The sequence below is a fragment of the Tigriopus californicus genome, chromosome 12, assembly GCF_007210705.1.
Source record: "Tigriopus californicus strain San Diego chromosome 12, Tcal_SD_v2.1, whole genome shotgun sequence".
In the NCBI taxonomy this organism is placed as follows: domain Eukaryota; kingdom Metazoa; phylum Arthropoda; class Copepoda; order Harpacticoida; family Harpacticidae; genus Tigriopus; species Tigriopus californicus.
Window position 1 is genome coordinate 13,276,814 of NC_081451.1, and position 17,774 is coordinate 13,294,587.

The 17,774-nt window shown below is 43.5% G+C and overlaps 1 protein-coding gene across 1 annotated transcript; it reads left to right on the forward strand.

Moving 5' to 3' along the window:
• The first annotated feature begins 1,911 nt into the window (after nt 1-1,911).
• LOC131891296 (uncharacterized) lies at nt 1,912-6,070 on the forward strand. The gene is made up of 3 exons (XM_059240823.1): nt 1,912-3,613; nt 5,458-5,571; nt 5,766-6,070. Exons 1-3 carry the CDS (start codon nt 1,912-1,914, stop codon nt 6,068-6,070), a joined length of 2,121 nt encoding a protein of 706 aa, XP_059096806.1.
• Nucleotides 6,071-17,774: the final 11,704 nt, after the last annotated feature.

The following is a 17,774-nucleotide window of genomic DNA, read 5'->3' on the forward strand; positions in this document are numbered from 1 at the left end:
CAGGTTCTGATAATTTCTCAAGCGACTGTTTTGCTACTGACGAGTTGATCACCCAACTGGGCATTTCTGGTCCGGAAACTGCAATCAAGCTTATCACCATGGAGAGCCAAGGAAAACCAGTGAATACACGAGCCATCAGGGGATTGGAAATTTTCGATCTAAATGGCAACGAAAGCATCAGCCTGCCAGTCATATATTCCAAAGCCACTCTACCAACCAACAATAACGATATTCCCACCCATACGGAGTGGTATATGTATCCTCACTTCAGTGATGCTCCAGACACATTTGTTGATGCCCAAGTTGGACTCATGTTGGGAGCAAATGTTCCAGAAGCAATCAAACCTTTAGAGATCATAAGCGGACCATGCAATGGACTATATGCATCGCGTCACAAACTGGGATGGGCTCTAAATGGGTCTACAGGGGATGGAACACATCTGAGCATCAAAATCAACCGAACTCAAGTGGAGTGTGATCAAATCGACAAAGAGCTCAAGCGAATGTACTCGCTCAACTGACTTTTTGGATTCGGGAGTGGACAACCTAGGTCCGTCAATTGAAGACTTTGCAAAAGTGGCTCAAGAAAGTGGAGAAATCGATTTGCAAAGATGAAGACGATGGATACTGCATTTCGCTTCCATTTCGGGAGGATGCATTTCGTTTTCCTGACAATAGAATTCAAGCTCTCCAAATGATTCGCGGTGTCCAAAGGAAGCTGGAGCGAGATTCGAGTTACCACATGGATTACGCCAAATTCAAGGAAATGATGATCAAGAAGAACTTCGCAGAGAGAGTGCCTGATAATGAGTTATGTTTGGAGCGGGGCAGGAGTGGTACAACTTTCATTATGGTGTTTGCCACAAACAGAAAAGCAAGATAAGAGTAGTGTTTAATTGCTCGCTCAAACACTCTGGGATTTCCTTGAACGACAAACTTCTTTCTGGCCCGGACCTAACGAATACTCTAATTGGGGTTCTCCTTCGATTTCGCCAAGGAAAGATGGCCCTCATGGGTGATATTGAAAAAATGTACTACCAAGTGCAAGTAAGTCGAGAAGATAGGGATTTCCTACGCTATTTCTCAATCGACAACCGGACGAATTTCGACTCAAAGTTCACGTGTTTGGTGCTGTATCATCTCCAAGCTGTGCAAAATTCGCTCTCAAGGAAGCCGCCGATGATAGCAAGGATGAAGTCGATCCGAATGCTATTCGCACTGTAAAGGAAGATTTTTACGTTGCTGAAGCTAAGCAAATCGTGCAACATGTTCGCCAAATTTTTAGCAAAGGGAAATTCAACCTTACTCAAATGATTTCTAACCATCGAGTTGTGATTAACGCCATACCGAATGATAATCGCGTCATCGAAACTCAAAGCCTTAATTTCGAAGCCCAAGATTTACCAGAAGAACGTGCACTTGGAACCATTTAGAATATTCAAGTACGTAGACAGTTTTGGGTACCGAATAGAAGTCCCCAATAAGCCAAGAACCTGCCGGGGTGTCCTTTCAACGACTCACTCTATTTCTAATCCTATGGGACATGCGAGTCCCGCAATAATGCCCGCCAAGCAAGTTTTCCAACAGTTGTGCCGGGAACGCATCGATTGGAACCAAGACCTGCCAGATGAGTGGGCCGGAGTTTGGCACTTTTGGTTGGCAGAACTTCCCCTCTTGGAGAGTTATTCGATCCCAAGATGGACCGGTTCATCTATTACTCAAAAAAGCCCCATGCATGTCTTTTGCGATGTTTGCGAAAGGCGATATGAAGCTGTATTGTACTTGGTCTCACCTTCAGAAGAAGGTCTCAAGAGCTCCCTTGTTCTAGCCAAGTGTCGTTTGACACCAATAACGAAGGTTTCGATTCCCAGGCTAGAATTAGCAGGAGCAAAATTGGCCGTAACTCTCCTGATGATAGCGCAGAAAGAGTTAACAATACCCCTGGATGACGTACTTCTGTGGACAGATAGTGAAACCGTCCTCAAGTATATCCGGAATGAAACCAAACGTTTTCAAAGGTTTGTGTCCAACAGAGTGGCTTACATTCGCAAGAGAACTGAAGTGGATCAATGGCACCATGTACCCGGTGATTTAAATCCTGCAGATGTTGCTAGCCGTGGAATGAACATCCATGATTTTATTCGGTGTAAAGAGTGGAAATTCGGACCCGAGTTTCTGCGCTTGGACAAAAGTACTTGGCCTATTCATGGAGTCATCCCAGATCTTAATGATCAGGATCCAGAAGTAAAGAAGCCCATCGTCATCTCGGCTGAAACCAAACTTGATCCTGATGCCTCCATTCAGTTGATTGAAAGCATGTCAGACTTTCGTCGACTCGTTTGGACTGTTTGTGGGTTGATTAAAATTCAACAAAAATGTAGGGGCCTTGTCCCCAATAAGTCTACTTTGGAAGAACACAATGAAGCCGAATTGTCTTTAGTCAGATTTGAACAATCCAGGATTTTTGATGATGACCTTGAGGTCGTTCAGACATCGGGACGTTTGCCAAAGAAATCTCCAATCAGGAAACTTTCGCCGTTTCTGGATTCCGACGGGCTATTGCGAGCCGGGGGGCGTCTATCTCAAGCTCTAGATGTAGATTATAACGCCAGACATCCTGTCATATTACCCAATTCTCACATGGCTGTCCTCATAATCCGGGAAATTCACGCCCACATTGGACATCTAGGACAGCAATTTGTTATCACCCTATTGAGGGAAAAATACCGAATTATTGGTGAGGGGTCCATTGTGAAGAAAATTTTGCGCAACTGCATTCGGTGCAAAAGATATCAAAGCAAAGTGGAACAACAGGTTATGGCAGACCTGCCTACGGGTCGATTAGCCAGAAACCACCCTCCTTTCGTCGAAACTGGCGTAGATCTGTTCAGACCATTCAAGATTATTCGTGGCCGAACATCGGTTGATCGATATGGCCTCATTTTCACATGCCTCACAAGTCGTGCCGCGCATCTTGAAGTAGTGTTTGACAAATCTACAGATTCGTTCCTCCAAGCTTTGAGGAGATTCATAGCCAGAAGGGGCCAAGTCAGAAGGATGAGATCCGACAACGGAACCAACTTTGTTGGCGCCGACCGAGAACTTGGAAGGATGTTGGAGGAATTAAATCAATCCGAGATCAGTGAAGAGTTAGCCATCAAAGGGATAGAGTGGAGTTTTAATCCACCGTACAGCCATCATTTCGGTGGAATATGGGAGCGCGAAATTCGAACCATTCGAAAGGTTATGGCCGGATTGATGTCTGAAACCCAACGAAATCTCAACGATGAGGGTTTAAGTACTCTAATGTGCGAGGTCGAGTCGGTTTTAAATGGCCGACCACTGACCCCAGTCTCCAACGATCCCAATGATGTCGAAGCACTTACACCAAATCACCTCCTTCTGCAACAAGCCGGACCCACCAACCCGTCTGCACTTTTCTGTTTATCGGATCAATACATGAAACAACGATGGCGTCAAATCCAGTACATGGCTGATACGTTTTGGAAGAGGTGGACCACGGAAGATTTATCCCAACAAATGAGTCGCAACAAATGGATCGAGCCGAAACGAGATGGTCAAGCTGGAGATTTGGTTTTAATGGTCGTGGAAGGTAATCCGTGAAATCAATTGCCCCTGGGTCGAGTTCTAGAAGTATTTCCAAGTTCAGATGGACACGTCCGATCGGTGCAAGTCAAAACGGCCAAATCTGACTATCGAAGACCAATTTCTCAACTAATATTACTAAAGGGAAATGGTGACCTACGTAATGAACAATGACATGCTAAGTAAATGTCCAGTGGACCATTTAAGGTCCGGTGTGAACCTCGCTGTTTTTCTTTACCCATTTTGGCCACACTTCCAAAACTTGTTCTCTGAACAAGCGTGAGTTCATCATTATTTTATGTGTGTGCATGTGACTCAATTCGCTCGACCATGTTTTAACTATTTTGTAAGGTACTATATGCCTTTTGTAATCAAAAGTGTTTTCCTTACTATGTTCCCTTTCTCTTGAAAAGGATACCGTTAATAAGTTCCATTCGTGTGCATAATCATTTCGCGATGGAAAACGCGTAACAAACTAGCAATCTAGTCGGGGGGTTTTACAATTTGGCTAGCCGAACCTCCTTAGGCCCTAAATTTTTGTTTGTTGCCCGCCTCCTTTTGAAATGAAACACTAATTTAGTAGAAAAAAGATCGAACCCCACGAAATTTCAGCATTTGCAAGGGGATTGGGAGACTCGGAACTTCCAAGGACCTAAGCCAAAAGAACTTTGCCATGGACTTTTAACACTTCCATCCCTCATCCAGAAGTACCATCCCAACCCCTTCTTTTGTCATTTGACCCCGTATATTGCTTCAAAAATATCTACAACAACTTCCAGGTCCGAAAAAAATTGGAATGTCCACTCTTCCAGACACCAGGCGTGATTCATCCCTCATTTCTCCGCATTGAACAATTGTTCCAAATTTAGAAAGGCAAGCCTATCAAAATGGCTTACAAGCTGACCCACAGGGTGATCAGTCCTTCTTCCATAGAAAAAGTGAATGTGGGTCTGGCAGATGCCGTATTTCACGATTCAACCATCGACACCATGGAGTTCTTTTTTTTTTAAAATCTTTATTGCGAGATTCTATTTCTCATTGGATCACAATAGTTTTTTACAATTTGTTCAATGTTATATATATATATATATATATATACTATCCCATTTTGGGTTCAGGGTCCCGCGGAAACAATCAATTCCGTCCCCTGAGTCGGAGAGTCTTGCATTTCTTCAAAGCTTTGAATCATGGTTGGGAGGAGCGTGGGAGAGTCTTGACGGATGTCGCAAGTTGAAAAAAGGCATAACATGAGAGACATTCATCGAAACAATTTTTGAATGAAGTTAAAAAGCCTGACTGGAAAGATATTGTGATATTTCAGAAAATTGTTCGTCAATGTTTGAACGTAGTCAACTTGAAAACTCCAAGTGCTGGCAGGCGAAAACTGGACCCGCGGAAACAATCAATTCCGTCCCCTGAGTCGGAGAGTCTTGCATTTCTTCAAAGCTTTGAATCATGATTGGGAGGAGCGTGGGAGAGTCTTGACGGATGTCGCAAGTTGAAAAAAGGCATAACATGAGAGACATTCATCGAAACAATTTTTGAATGAAGTTAAAAAGCCTGACTGGAAAGATATTGTGATATTTCAGAAAATTGTTCGTCAATGTTTGAACGTAGTCAACTTGAAAACTCCAAGTGCTGGCAGGCGAAAACTGGACCCGCGGAAACAATCAATTCCGTCCCCTGAGTCGGAGAGTCTTGCATTTCTTCAAAGCTTTGAATCATGATTGGGAGGAGCGTGGGAGAGTCTTGATGGATGTCGCAAGTTGAAAAAAGGCATAACATGAGAGACATTCATCGAAACAATCCAGACCACAAGAGTCATGATCCGAGTTGCCCAACATCTCTTAGAATCCGAGGATTTCCAATTTGCACTCCTTGGCCAGCTTCAGGCCGATGTTGTCGGAACCCTGACTCGATTCCGAGTTACAAGCCCGTCATGGGCCGAGGGCGGTTACATCGAAGGTAGGGCAGTAAGAACAATAAACAAAACAGAACCTTGAAATATATCACTTCCGTTTCCGACGAGCCACATGTCGCACGGAAAAAAACCTCACCTCAGTCTTACTAGTAAGTCATTTCTTTTACTTATACATTCCGATCTATCATATCCATCAATATTAGTTAGACTTAAACAGATGTTATCGAATCTCATTTAGGTTGGGTTCGCCAGCTAGCCGGAGGAAACTACTATGTGTCTCCACGCCAGATTTTGGAAGCTGAACAAACCATCAAGTTACGATCTTTAGTGCGGTTCTCAAAATTCAACTTGGAAGATCTCAAAGTAGTAGTGTTCAAGTCTGTGATTAAAGTGGACCAAAGTCAGATTCAGAACACCGCCGAACTCATTTTGGACCAAATTCCAACAGATGAGGACACTAGCTTTGAAGACGAGGATCAGAATATCCTCTACTACGTAGCCGGATACCTTGGAAGGTTGTTGTCGAACCGCAAGAGCTGTTAAGGCTGTAAGGTCTTGTTTGTGAAGGACAAAGAACTTGCCGTGAAGTTCCAATGTCCAAACAACGAAAGTGATCGAATCCTATAAGCTACATTATTGGTACAAGTGAACCGAGGAGGCCCAACACCCCAAAGTGACCAGATATTCGCCTTCTGCCTGCAGGTTTGAAGTTTTATAAGACCATTCAGAGGATTTCGCGTGCCAATGAGTTATTGATGACATCCAAAAACCAGCGAGATGTGTTTGCTGCAGCTCTTGCCAAGAAACTGAGCTCGTCAATTTCGTTACGCCCTTGTTCCAACCCACCTGCGACAATGGCCAAGAGTTTGAGGCTTTTTAGAGTGAGATAGCTCGGCGTTTGTTCAATTTCTTTGCGAAGAATATATATATATATATGCTGACATTAATTCCAACGTACATGGAGCCAAAAATCGTACCAATGCGGCAGTTAATAGGTCTGGATCTCGGAAAATTGCCAAGTTGCAATCGACCACAACGTGAATAGAACGCGGGTGCCCATGTCTGATATTATAGGTCTGACTTAACTTAATGCTTATTCTAAGGTCACAGACCTCTAATATAACCTGTAAAGTCGATACCTTGTGGTGACGCTCTTGATGGTTGGGTCTCTGGTCACACGGTGGGCAGAATATACATTCCAATTCTCCATCCTGGCATCCGAGGAACGAGGGAGGAATCGTGTAGCTGGACGCTTTGTATGGCCCGGCCTTTCTCGGGATGTTCGTTAGCTTGTACGCTCCTGCCTAGAATGTCAATCTTGCAAAGTGCACAGGCATGAGAAGGCTCCTCTCGCATCATTTTCGGCCCCCAGTTCCCGATTTTCAGTTCTGAATGTTGACCTGGTTGGACCGCTCCCTCTATCTGATGGTTATCAATACATTTTTACCATCATTGATCGATACACCAGATTTCCGGCGGCTTATCCGTTGGTTGAGGCCAACACAAAATCGTGCTCCTGTGCCCTCATGGAATGGGTCTCATTTTTTGGCCTTCCGGACACCTATCAGATCGTGGCACACAATTTGAATCGGCCTTGTGGGCTGATCTGTTACTTCACATTGGCATCAAGCACAAGACTACTACCGCATATTAAAGCGTATTGACTATAGCTTTGTTTAATGAACAATGTATTTCATGTGGGGAACTGCAAATAAAGTAAATCAAGTACGAGCGAGAGTAATCTACCACAAGGAGTAATATTCAAGCGCCACAACAGCCCCCCTGCAGAAAAATCAAATAATAGATTGCTAGGCCTGAAAGGGCTGAACAGGTTTAATTAACCGACCCGAGCGGGTGCGATGCAATGTGTCTTGAGGAGTGTGTTCAGAGATACATGGTTTTAATCTATCAATGCTGACTGTCTTCCGGACCCCCTTGACATCGACAACAAAAGTCTTCACACCTCCTTGTAACACTGTGTAAGGTCCTTCGTAAGGATAGCTCAAGGCCGGGCTAAGTCTGTCAACCCGAATCCAAACCTGTGAACAGCACTGTAAAGTGGATGGCATATGACTATCGCGACTGCCATGGAACACTGTGGGCGGTGGAACAAAAGTCCAAAAAGAGTCTTTGAGTTCTTGACACAATTGATGAGGAGATATATCTTTGGGAGGGGAGGAGCACACTATTCCAGGTATTCTCAAACTCGACCCATAAAGCATCTGAGCAGGGGAATATCCGGAGTCGTCCTTGGGCGATGTGCGAATCCCCAAGAGAATCCATGGAAGGTGGTAAACCCAATTGACGCCCGCCGTACGAGCGCGTAAGGCATCTTTGAGTTGGCGGTGAAGTCTTTCGACTAACCCATTGGATTGGGGATGGTAAGCCGTAGTGTGGTGGATGGAAAAACCAAGGGATTTGGAGAGGTTGTCCCAAAGAGCTGAGGTGAATTGGGCACCGCGATCTGATATAATAGTATCTGGGAGTCCATAACGTGACACCCAGCCGGACAAGAGGGTTCTAGCACACGACTCTGCTGAGATGTTTTCCAAAGGAAAAACCTCTGGCCACCGAGAGTAGCGATTTATGATGGTTAGCAGGTATCGGGCGTTATTGGATACCTCCAGCGGTCCCACCAAATCAACATGAATAACTTTGAAGCGGGCCGATGGAATATCCATGTGTTCCACGGGCGATCGAGTGTGTTGGGAGATTTTGGCCTTTTGATAGGCCAAACATTCTCGTGTCCACCGAGCAACATCTCGGTTTAAACCATGCCACACGTAGAATTTGGATATCAAACCTTTACTGGCACGAATTACCCGCATGAGAAATGGAGTGGATCACCTCAAAAATATCTCTCCGAAGAGCAGTGGGGATCCACGGGCGAGGTTTCCCGGACGAGACGTCACATAAGAGGCGGGTTCCAGGGATAAGTTCGATCTCAGCCCAGACTAAGCCAGTCAAAGCCGTACGGACAGCTGGGAGTTCTGGGTCCTTCAGTTGAGCTTCTAGGATCAATTGCGGCGAAATCGCGGGTGCGGGTAATAAGGTATTGATGCGCGATAATGCGTCAGCCACGGCGTTTGATTTCCCCGAAATGTGCTCAATGTTTGTTGTGAATTCTGATATCAACATAAGCTGACGACGTTGTTGACGTTTGCTCGAGGGATCCAGCGTTTTCGAAAACGCAAACTTGAGTGGCCGATGATCCGTGAAAATGGTCAGGTCCTGTCCCTCAACGAAATGACGGAAATGTCGAATTGCTAAAAAGATTGCGAGCAATTCTAGATTGTAGGTCGAGTATTTTCTTTCGGGTTCTCTTAGCTTTCGGGAAAAGAATGCCAAAGGCTGCCAGCGAGCCTCGACCCAGTGCTCCAGCACAGCCCCCACCGCCCTTTCGGAGGCATCCGTTGTCAAAGCCAAAGGGGCCGAAGTGACGGGGAAATTGAGCAGAGTGGCCTGTGCCAACTTGGCCTTGCAGGCGGTGAAAGACTGGTCCAAAATGGGGGACCAAACCAGAAGTTTAGGATTGCCCTTCAAAACATGGTGAAGCGGGGCAATGACGTGCGATAAACCGGGTAGAAAACGATGATAAAAGGTAATCATACCGTTGAATTCACGAAGCTCCGAAAGTGAACGCGGGATGGGGAAAGTATCAATAGCTTCAACTTTGTCGGCTAAGGGCATAATTCCTTGGGCACTAATAGAATGGCCCAAAAAGGGTAACTGAGATTGGCCAAAAAGACACTTCTTGCGGTTCAGCACTAGCCCGTTGGCTGACAATCGTTGGAAAAGCGTACGGAGGTGCTCCTTATGTTGATGGGCCGATGCACTGGCCACGAGGATGTCGTCCAAGTACACGTAGACGAAAGGCAAATCACCCACCACCGAATCCATTAAACGCTGGAAGGTTTGAGCGGCATTTTTCAAACCAAAAGGCATTCGAAGAAATTCGAAAAGCCCAAAAGGTGTCGTGACGGCGGTCTTCCCCACATCATCCGGATTCACTCCTAAATTGCCAGGTCTCATGTTCCAGTCCTCCATTTCGAACCCTGAACGGATAACAAAAGACATTCGCGACATTTGGGGTATGCTAAGCCAAAAATCGCATGGATCTCCGCCCATGTATCACGACAAACACTAGGACAATCTTGATTTTGTGTTTGTGCGCAATGAGGTACACGTGGGCCTTTCTAGACCCTACCGGGGCCCATATCGAGTCAAGGAGCGGTTTGAGAAATATTTTCTTTTGGATATCGATGGCGTTCAAAAGACCGTATCAACTGATCGGTTGAAAACGGCCCATGTAAGCCGTGACAACCAAGCCTCGCGTCTGTAACCCACGTCACTTCAGGGGACGAAATGTTCGGCCACCAGTGCGTCTTAATCTATAAATATTGCTGTCACTTATTTTCTCCCTCACACACGCCCCCCCCCGTTTTCTTTGTTATCATTACTTTCCCAGGACGGGAGGGGGAGTGGTGTGGTGAAGCTCTTGATGGTTGGGTCTCTGGTCACACGGTGGGCAGAATATACATTCCAATTCTCCATCTTGCCCTGAGTACACCTGCTATATATCTTGGACTCCTCAACCTCATCAATAAATACCTATAAGGAGTAAGGAATGGCAATGCATTCATTTATTATGTCCATTTCATAACAGCAAATCAAGTCATAGTTTGAAATTAGAATGAACACAAATATAACAAAACAGGGAAACAAACGGAGAAAATATTGCTCAAAGTTGCAATTGAACATATATCACTGCAAAAAAGGTAGGAAACTCACCCAAAAATAATCCATATCTATGTTGCTCTCTGTATAGCACTAGACAACCACTCGGTCGGCTCTGTTTTGCGTCCGCCATCCAGTGTCTAGATATCTATGGTTTGATACAGAGAATACTGAAATATAATTTCGTCACACACATATGTAAGAGATGGCGCAAAAGATTTTCGAGTCATCGGCGAATTTGATACAAGACACCGGCTTCCTGACATCCAGATCGTTCGTGTAAACGGAGAAGAGAAGGGGACCGAGTACGCTTCCTTGGGGAATTCCAGGCGACACACTTTGCCAATCTGACGAGACCCCATCTAAAGTAACCCGTTATGCACGCTCCAAAAACCAGTGGTGCATATAGTACGCATGCACGTCATCCCCTGATACCTATCTCCAAGCAAGATCTCATGATTGACTTTGTCAAAGGTTTTAGAAAGATATTTAAAAACTGCAAGAACCTCCTTCCCATCCTTCATCGCGACCAACTAATTGAACTCGAGAAAATTGGTCGTGCATGATTTCCCGGAGAAAAAAAAACCGTGCTGATCGTTAACAACAGTCGGAGATAAAGCTCCACAGCCGATCTTTCTCCAAGCGTTCCATGAAAAACACACTGGTTAGAGATATTGGAGCATAATTTGAAGGCTTTCGCCTGTCACTGTCGTCTGAGATGTGGCGTAATGGTTAGCGCAGTTTCTTGCCATGAGAGAAGTCCCCGGTTCGATTCTACTACTTGATGTTTTCAGATTTTGCCAGGTTCTCTTCACACTTTTCTTTCGCTTTGCGTATTTCGAATTGTTCCATTTTCGCTAGACGGGCATGTTTCCTCTTGCGATCTAACTTATTGGACGACCTGAACTTTACCCAAAGTCTAATACATATATAAAGTATACCGAAGGGTTTACTTTGGGTTTGAGTGCATATAATGACGCGATTTTAGGTATATTTAAGGGCTTAAACCGAGTTGCTCTCATGCCTACCGGAATAATCGCAAAGACCGAATAAAGATAAAGTTGATAGGTGGTATGGAAGGAAGTCTTTATGGGAAGACGTACAGAAGCAGAATCAGCATGACGTGTGCAAAGAAGAATGGACAACAAAGACATATGATCGGAAAGGTGTAAGGATACATGTACGCAACCTATATCACACAATCATCCCACCTACGTACTTTGGCTGTCTTTAGTCATTGCTTTAATTATTACATTCCCTGTAGCGGTTAGAAAAGCCCGTGAAAAAATAAACCAAGCAAACAAAAAAATATCAGGAACCATCCAGACTCGACGGTTTAGGGAGCCTTTACAAATGGTGAATTTGGCGCCATATCAGACACAATTGGCATTGATTTGTAAGTTTCAGCCCAAATTGACTTCCGTCCTTAACGTTGTGCATCAAATCATTAACTTAGTTGATTCAAAGCTTCAGATTATCAACTTTACCCAAATTCATTAAAATCGTTTAAAACTATTAATTCAATTCGTGTTGTCATGATATCAAATAACAACCATCTTCTTTCCTGAAAAAAAAACTAAATCTAATACATTTTTTTTTGGTTTGGTTTTCACGGGCTTTTCTAACCGCTACAGGGAATGTAATCCCCAGTACTATTAAAATGAAAGATTATAATTCGTCTATTTATTACCTTTTCAATTTTTATATGATATTTGGTCTACCAACGAATTTGAGTTGGTAGACCGAGCTAATCCTTGAATGTAGGGTTGATCTGGAATGCTATCTAAAAATTTGTCCAAGTCTGACTTGAAAGATGCTACCGGATCAACAAGGCCTACGTATTCCTTACGGATATTAGAGGGAAGCAAATTAAACAATGAAGGAGCCCGAGAAAGAAGAGATGTGGACTTCATTGTTCGAACTAGCCTGGATTCTCGAAGACTTGAAGGTGCTCTCAAAACGCACATTAAGCCTCTACGGTCACTAGAATTGACCCTAAACCCTGGGTTGGGACAAAGCTTGTGAATGCTTTTGAAAACGTACAATATCAGATACCTTTCGTACCTTCTCTGAGTACTGTACAATCCCAACCGTTCTAACCTCTCCCTAATACGAGAGCTCTCTCATTCCTGTGATGTTCCTAGTGAAACATCTTTGGACTTGCTCGACCTTTTGCAAACCTGCTGAACTCATTGGAGCCCAAATGGGTGAGGCGTATTCAAGATGTGGCTGGAACAATCGACTTGTACAGAGTTAGCATCGTGATGCTATCTCTGGACTTAAACGTGCGATATATCCAACCACACATTTGAAAAGCCTTACCCACCTTCAGCTGGATATGCTCATCGAACTTTCCATTATTTTGGAGGACTACACCTAGATCTTTCATAGATGAGACCTGGCTCAATATCTTTACCTCCATTATCTACGAGTGGAGTATTTAAAGGAGTTGACCCAAATGTCATTGAGCGGGAATTTCATTCCGTTCAGGGCCATATTACTCTCAGTTACCCAAGAGTAGATTCGATTTAAGTCCTTTGCAAGGCTACTGGAATCTTGGTCATTCCTACCAGAAACTAACTTTGCATCGTCAGCATAAGAAGAGAGACTGGCAGTGATACTAAGCTTTTGAAGCAGGGCAACGATATTATAAACAAGAGGGGCCCTAAGATCGAACCCTGAGGGACACCCGACTTGACATCATGTATGTCACTAAGGGATCCCTCAACCTTAACTAATTGCTTCCTACCAGAAATGAAACTTTTTAACCAATTGAGAACCCTGCCTTGGATCCCAATTTCATGGAACCTGTTAACTAAAAGCCCATGATCTACCTTGTCAAAGGCCTTGGCAAAGTCGAGATAAACTACATCAACGCAACATGTCAGGCCATTGTTTTGCCCAATTTATTTTGCTATTCGTTGAGGACGTAATATCATAAGAAGGAGCAAAGAGAAGAGTACTAACGAGAACTATGCGTTTATTGTGTGCCTTACACGGCCATTTCCAACATGAAACCCGTCTTCTTTCAAACGTATGGCGAGTTCTTGAGAACTTCAAAGAGCCGTGGTTACACAATCCTCATGGAAATTGTAATCACAGATTTTTGATGGGTCTTGAAAATAACCAATACCTCCTCTACATATCCACGCACATATTCAGCGCAAACGACCAAGAACTACGTATTGGACTCAAGGGCAGCTACGAGTTCATCACTCTCCTGTGGCGTGTGCTTGCTTGGTGAGTGGAAATCAGTCCACTTGCTCGATTAATTAATTTAAACTAAAAGCTAAAAGGACCCTGCAATGAGACAGTTAACACTTTTGTATTACGTATTTTGGTACCTTTTGAAACATGACTCACGTATTCAAAACACTTGAACAGATTTCGATATCATTGCCAGGATTGAATCGAAAAAGCGGATCCTTGTTTCTAAAACTAATCCGTGATGAAGCGATTTTCTTTCTTTTCTCTTTTTTTTAGAGATCAGGGCGATGGCGAAGCATCCTTTCACTTCACTACTTGATATCTTATGTGTCACCAAAGGATCCCTCGAGGAGCCGAACCAATATTGTTGTATTGATCTTGTGGAGTTTGATATGACTAAGCATCTCTTTGGGGGAATAAGCTCCCTCGGTTGCTCGAATTACGCTCTCAAGAGAACGACCATGACTTCGCACCTGATGCGAGAGAAAACTGTACGTCGAAACTTTTATGTAGAACGCGGTTGTCTGAGAAAAGTTAGCCAGTGGAGGAGTTTGTTGTCAATTGGTACGGGGATAGTGGCCTTGTGCATGAAGGGTGGGTTTGATTTGACAAAATTTCTGTCCAATTCAAGGATTTTTTGAGTCAAATTCCAAAGGAAGTTCACGATCCCTTGCTCAAAACCTTGCAACTAAACGCATCAGAGCTACCCACAGAGCGTCCACCCAGGCATGCTTTGGAATATCGAGGAGGTACCCTGGGGTACACGGCCGTAGCACCCCAAATACAAAGAAATAAGTTATTTTTATTGTTTGTTTATTCCTTCTATGGTCAGGTGGCAGCTCTCTCACTTGACCTGCCATCTGATTTTGGATGTCCCAATTGAGGATAATCCCGCTTCATCGTCAGAGCTGTAAGCTGTTCTTGTAGAGACAGGGATGCCAAGGTTTCGTGATTCCAATTTGATTAAGCTCCGTAATAAGCTATGAGTCTCTACTCCCCGGAATTTTCTCACAGCAAGAATGCATTACCAGTTCCTTTTTTGAGACAAATACGACTTACTAACCTTGACATTACTCTTGAGTGTAGGTACAGTACATGCAAGAATAAGAACATCATCTTTGGTCCTTCTCGATTTGAATGAGTTTGCCGCCATTCCTTGATTGAAACCAAGGCATAAATTCCATTGAAAAATATTCTTATATTCTTACCCGTATTTGGCGAATTTCTGTGTTTCACGTACCTTCATCTTGTTAAATCGACGGAGCTTTTTGCCGGGTTGAGCAGAACTTTGCCCACTCAGACAGTAAGAGAGGAGGAGAAACAGTTCCGTTGATTAAGTACTTGATACTTGAAAGGCAGAGACTGGACTTGCGAGTAAGCAAATTAAAAAACATCTTGAATGACATGTATCCCTTGGTGTCTCTGTATTAATTCTAAGTCATGATAACCATGATAGAGACCATGGAATTGCTAATAAATGTAATTTACTTGTTTCGGCCCGAATTTGTCTCAGCAGCCACAGCCAGGCAAAACGGCTCATGTCGCTTTTGTTACTGCCGGCGATAATAAAAGAAATGGTAATCACTAAACCTCCAAATTCATTCCTCATTGTTATTGCCATACTAATCAATTGCAACTTCAATCAAGCTGAATCTTGAATTTTGACCAAATTCTGTTAACGTGGAATAAACACGTCTCTAGTACGTAGAAATTAATTATTGCAAAAAGTGACAAATATGCAAATTAAACTGTCGGATGTATCATTCAAATATTCTAGGAACATGCCAGGATTGTGTACGAGTTTGGCTTTAAGTAAATTCAAAGGCCAATGTGGTGGGGGTGCTAGGGTCGGAGGGTGCACCTCGCCCGGTCAGCGAAGCCAGCCATCGCATCGTTCAAGTCAAAATCCCAAGAGGCATTGTCGTGTTCCGTATCAGATTTGATTCTCCGTCTGTGGGTGTGGTTAACGTCTAAAAGCTTCCTTGAGAAAGGTCTGGGAGGAGAATCGAACCGGGGACCTCTCTCATGCTAGGAAACTGCGCTATTCACTACACCACCTTTCGTCCCTGTAAGGGGTTACTTCCGGCGCCGGGGTTTGAACCCACGACAGCTAGGGAGAGGATTCTTGCCTTGTTCACGCCGCCTTTAGACCACTCGGCTACACCAGCTCCTTAATACAATGAAAATATTTTGCAAGTTTTTATTGACTTATTTTGCTACTCTTGACTTTTATAGAAATCTTCAAAAATGGAAACGTATTATTTCTTGTTGTCATCTGTAGGGCATGCTTCTATATGCATTAAAAGTTTGGCGAGGTGTCAAGATTCGCAAGGCGTCACTGAAAAATAGTAATAAACTCGTTGAGAAAAAGACAGAGACCTCGTGGTTGCCCAATGCCTTGTACAAATTTGAACCGTTCACCGGAATCAACAAAAACGTCTTCCAATTTCTTCTTTCCAGATTGGGAATCAATCTAACAAATTCACGATCGCTTTCTCGCGAGTTAAAACTGGTCATGTTTCTTGTGAAAATTGAAACCAAATTGCTCCTTCATTGCCCTTTGGCAATGTTCAATGTCACCAGTCATTGCGCAAGTTCGATGTTTGGACAGCTTTTGATCCAGATGTTTGTAGTATGCCAAGATCTTATTATTTGGTTTGACAAATCCACGATCCAAGCGAGAATGCCCACATCATTCCAGGCCTTATATCCTTCAATATTAGTGATCATCGATGCTTCTGAAATCGAGTGTTGTCGCTTGAAAAAAAACAAGAAGCGAGTGCAAACGTACTCCCATTACAAGGGCCGGTTCACCGTCAAATTTCTTATTGGTTGTGCTCCCCGCTGGAGAGATAACCTTAATTTCAAAAGGATGGTGGCTGGGCTGAACAACGGATACATAAATAACAATCAAGAGCAGATTCCTCATTATATTGGGCAGGTGATTTGATCATGGCCGATAAAAGATTGCCTCATATCCGAGCAGAATTGCGGAAAACGGAGGCACCCTGGTAATGGCTCCTTTTAAGCGAGGTGGCGACAGTTTAAAGAGGCAGAAAATGAGATGAATATAAAATCGCCAACGTTCGAGTCCAAGAGCCATTGAGGGGATGAAACGATTCAAAATTCTTGATTTCATTCAAGAAATCTCTTGAAAGACGTGGACAAGCTCTTAGTAATTATCGCTGGATTATGCAACTTGTTACCAGACTTAATAAATCAAGAAACAACTAATGAATAAAATCATCTCAATCAATCACTCCACAGTAAATAATTAGAGGCGCTTTCTCTCGTTCGAGGTGCTTGGTTTGGAGAACTCATGGCTGGTGATGTTTGTGAATAGAAAATATTCCCCAGTTTAGGGACCAAATTCTAGATAAACTCGTAACCTCTTTGGACAGTAAAGAATTTCCAGTCAGCACTGGAGTATATATAATAAGTCGCATACTTTAATGTTACTGACAAACATTTGTGTTTGAATTTGGTTAATAATACATATGGTTCGTGGAGATGGTGCCTCCTTTCAATATTTCACCACACGGGATCGTCCTTGCAAGAGATGGACATTTGATTTCCAAAACTCGAGAAAACGCGACGCACACAACCACGGATACTTTGGATGAATCATAAGTCCGACCTCGTGAACGTCCAATCCCAGTTACTTCTTTATATTTGATCAGGCCTTAACTTCGGTTTCTCATCCATACCTGAAGTTCTTTATGTCGGCAAGAGATTAGAAAAACTACTTGAAGAGAGTTTCCGGTTTTCTCGAACCCGTTAATTGCTTGGCTTTGGACGGCCAGATCGGGAATTTCCTTTCCAGGTACACAACTTTTTGTGTGTGCTCAATCGATTCCTTGCAAATCTCAGTGATCTTCTCGGGGTCACAAAAACTTTCTCATTTTAATTTGTCGATGGACTGGTTCCAAAATGGTTAAATCTCGTTGCTGTAATGCCGGAATTTCCGTACGATTGTCGAAAAGCAAAGCAATTCATGCATCCAATTCCGCCTCTTCTTCAACAGAAGTGTCATGTTTTGATTTATAACAAGGCTCTTGTACAGGAGGTATACGATAAAGTCACACCTTTCTCAATTGTTAACCAAATCCTAGCATTTTAGGGCATTTGGTTGCCGAACACAACAATGGATTTCAGATAAATTGGGTGAGCCCCAGAGGTTGTTCAATTGTTTCCCCTTTTGGTTGTTTTTCTTGCCAGAGTTTTATGGGGCATGCCATACCTGTGTTTGATCTGTCTAACTTCACATCACTCCTTGAATAACACAGAGGAATACGGGCAAGCC

Coding starts and splice junctions, on each gene's coding strand:
- LOC131891296 (XM_059240823.1), top strand. CDS start 1,912: ATGATAGCGCAGAAAGAGTTAACAATACCCCTGGATGACGTACTTCTG. Junction 3,614..5,457: donor GGTTTTAATGGTCGTGGAAG/GTAATCCGTGAA, acceptor AACATCTCTTAG/AATCCGAGGATTTCCAATTT. Junction 5,572..5,765: donor CGAGGGCGGTTACATCGAAG/GTAGGGCAGTAA, acceptor AATCTCATTTAG/GTTGGGTTCGCCAGCTAGCC.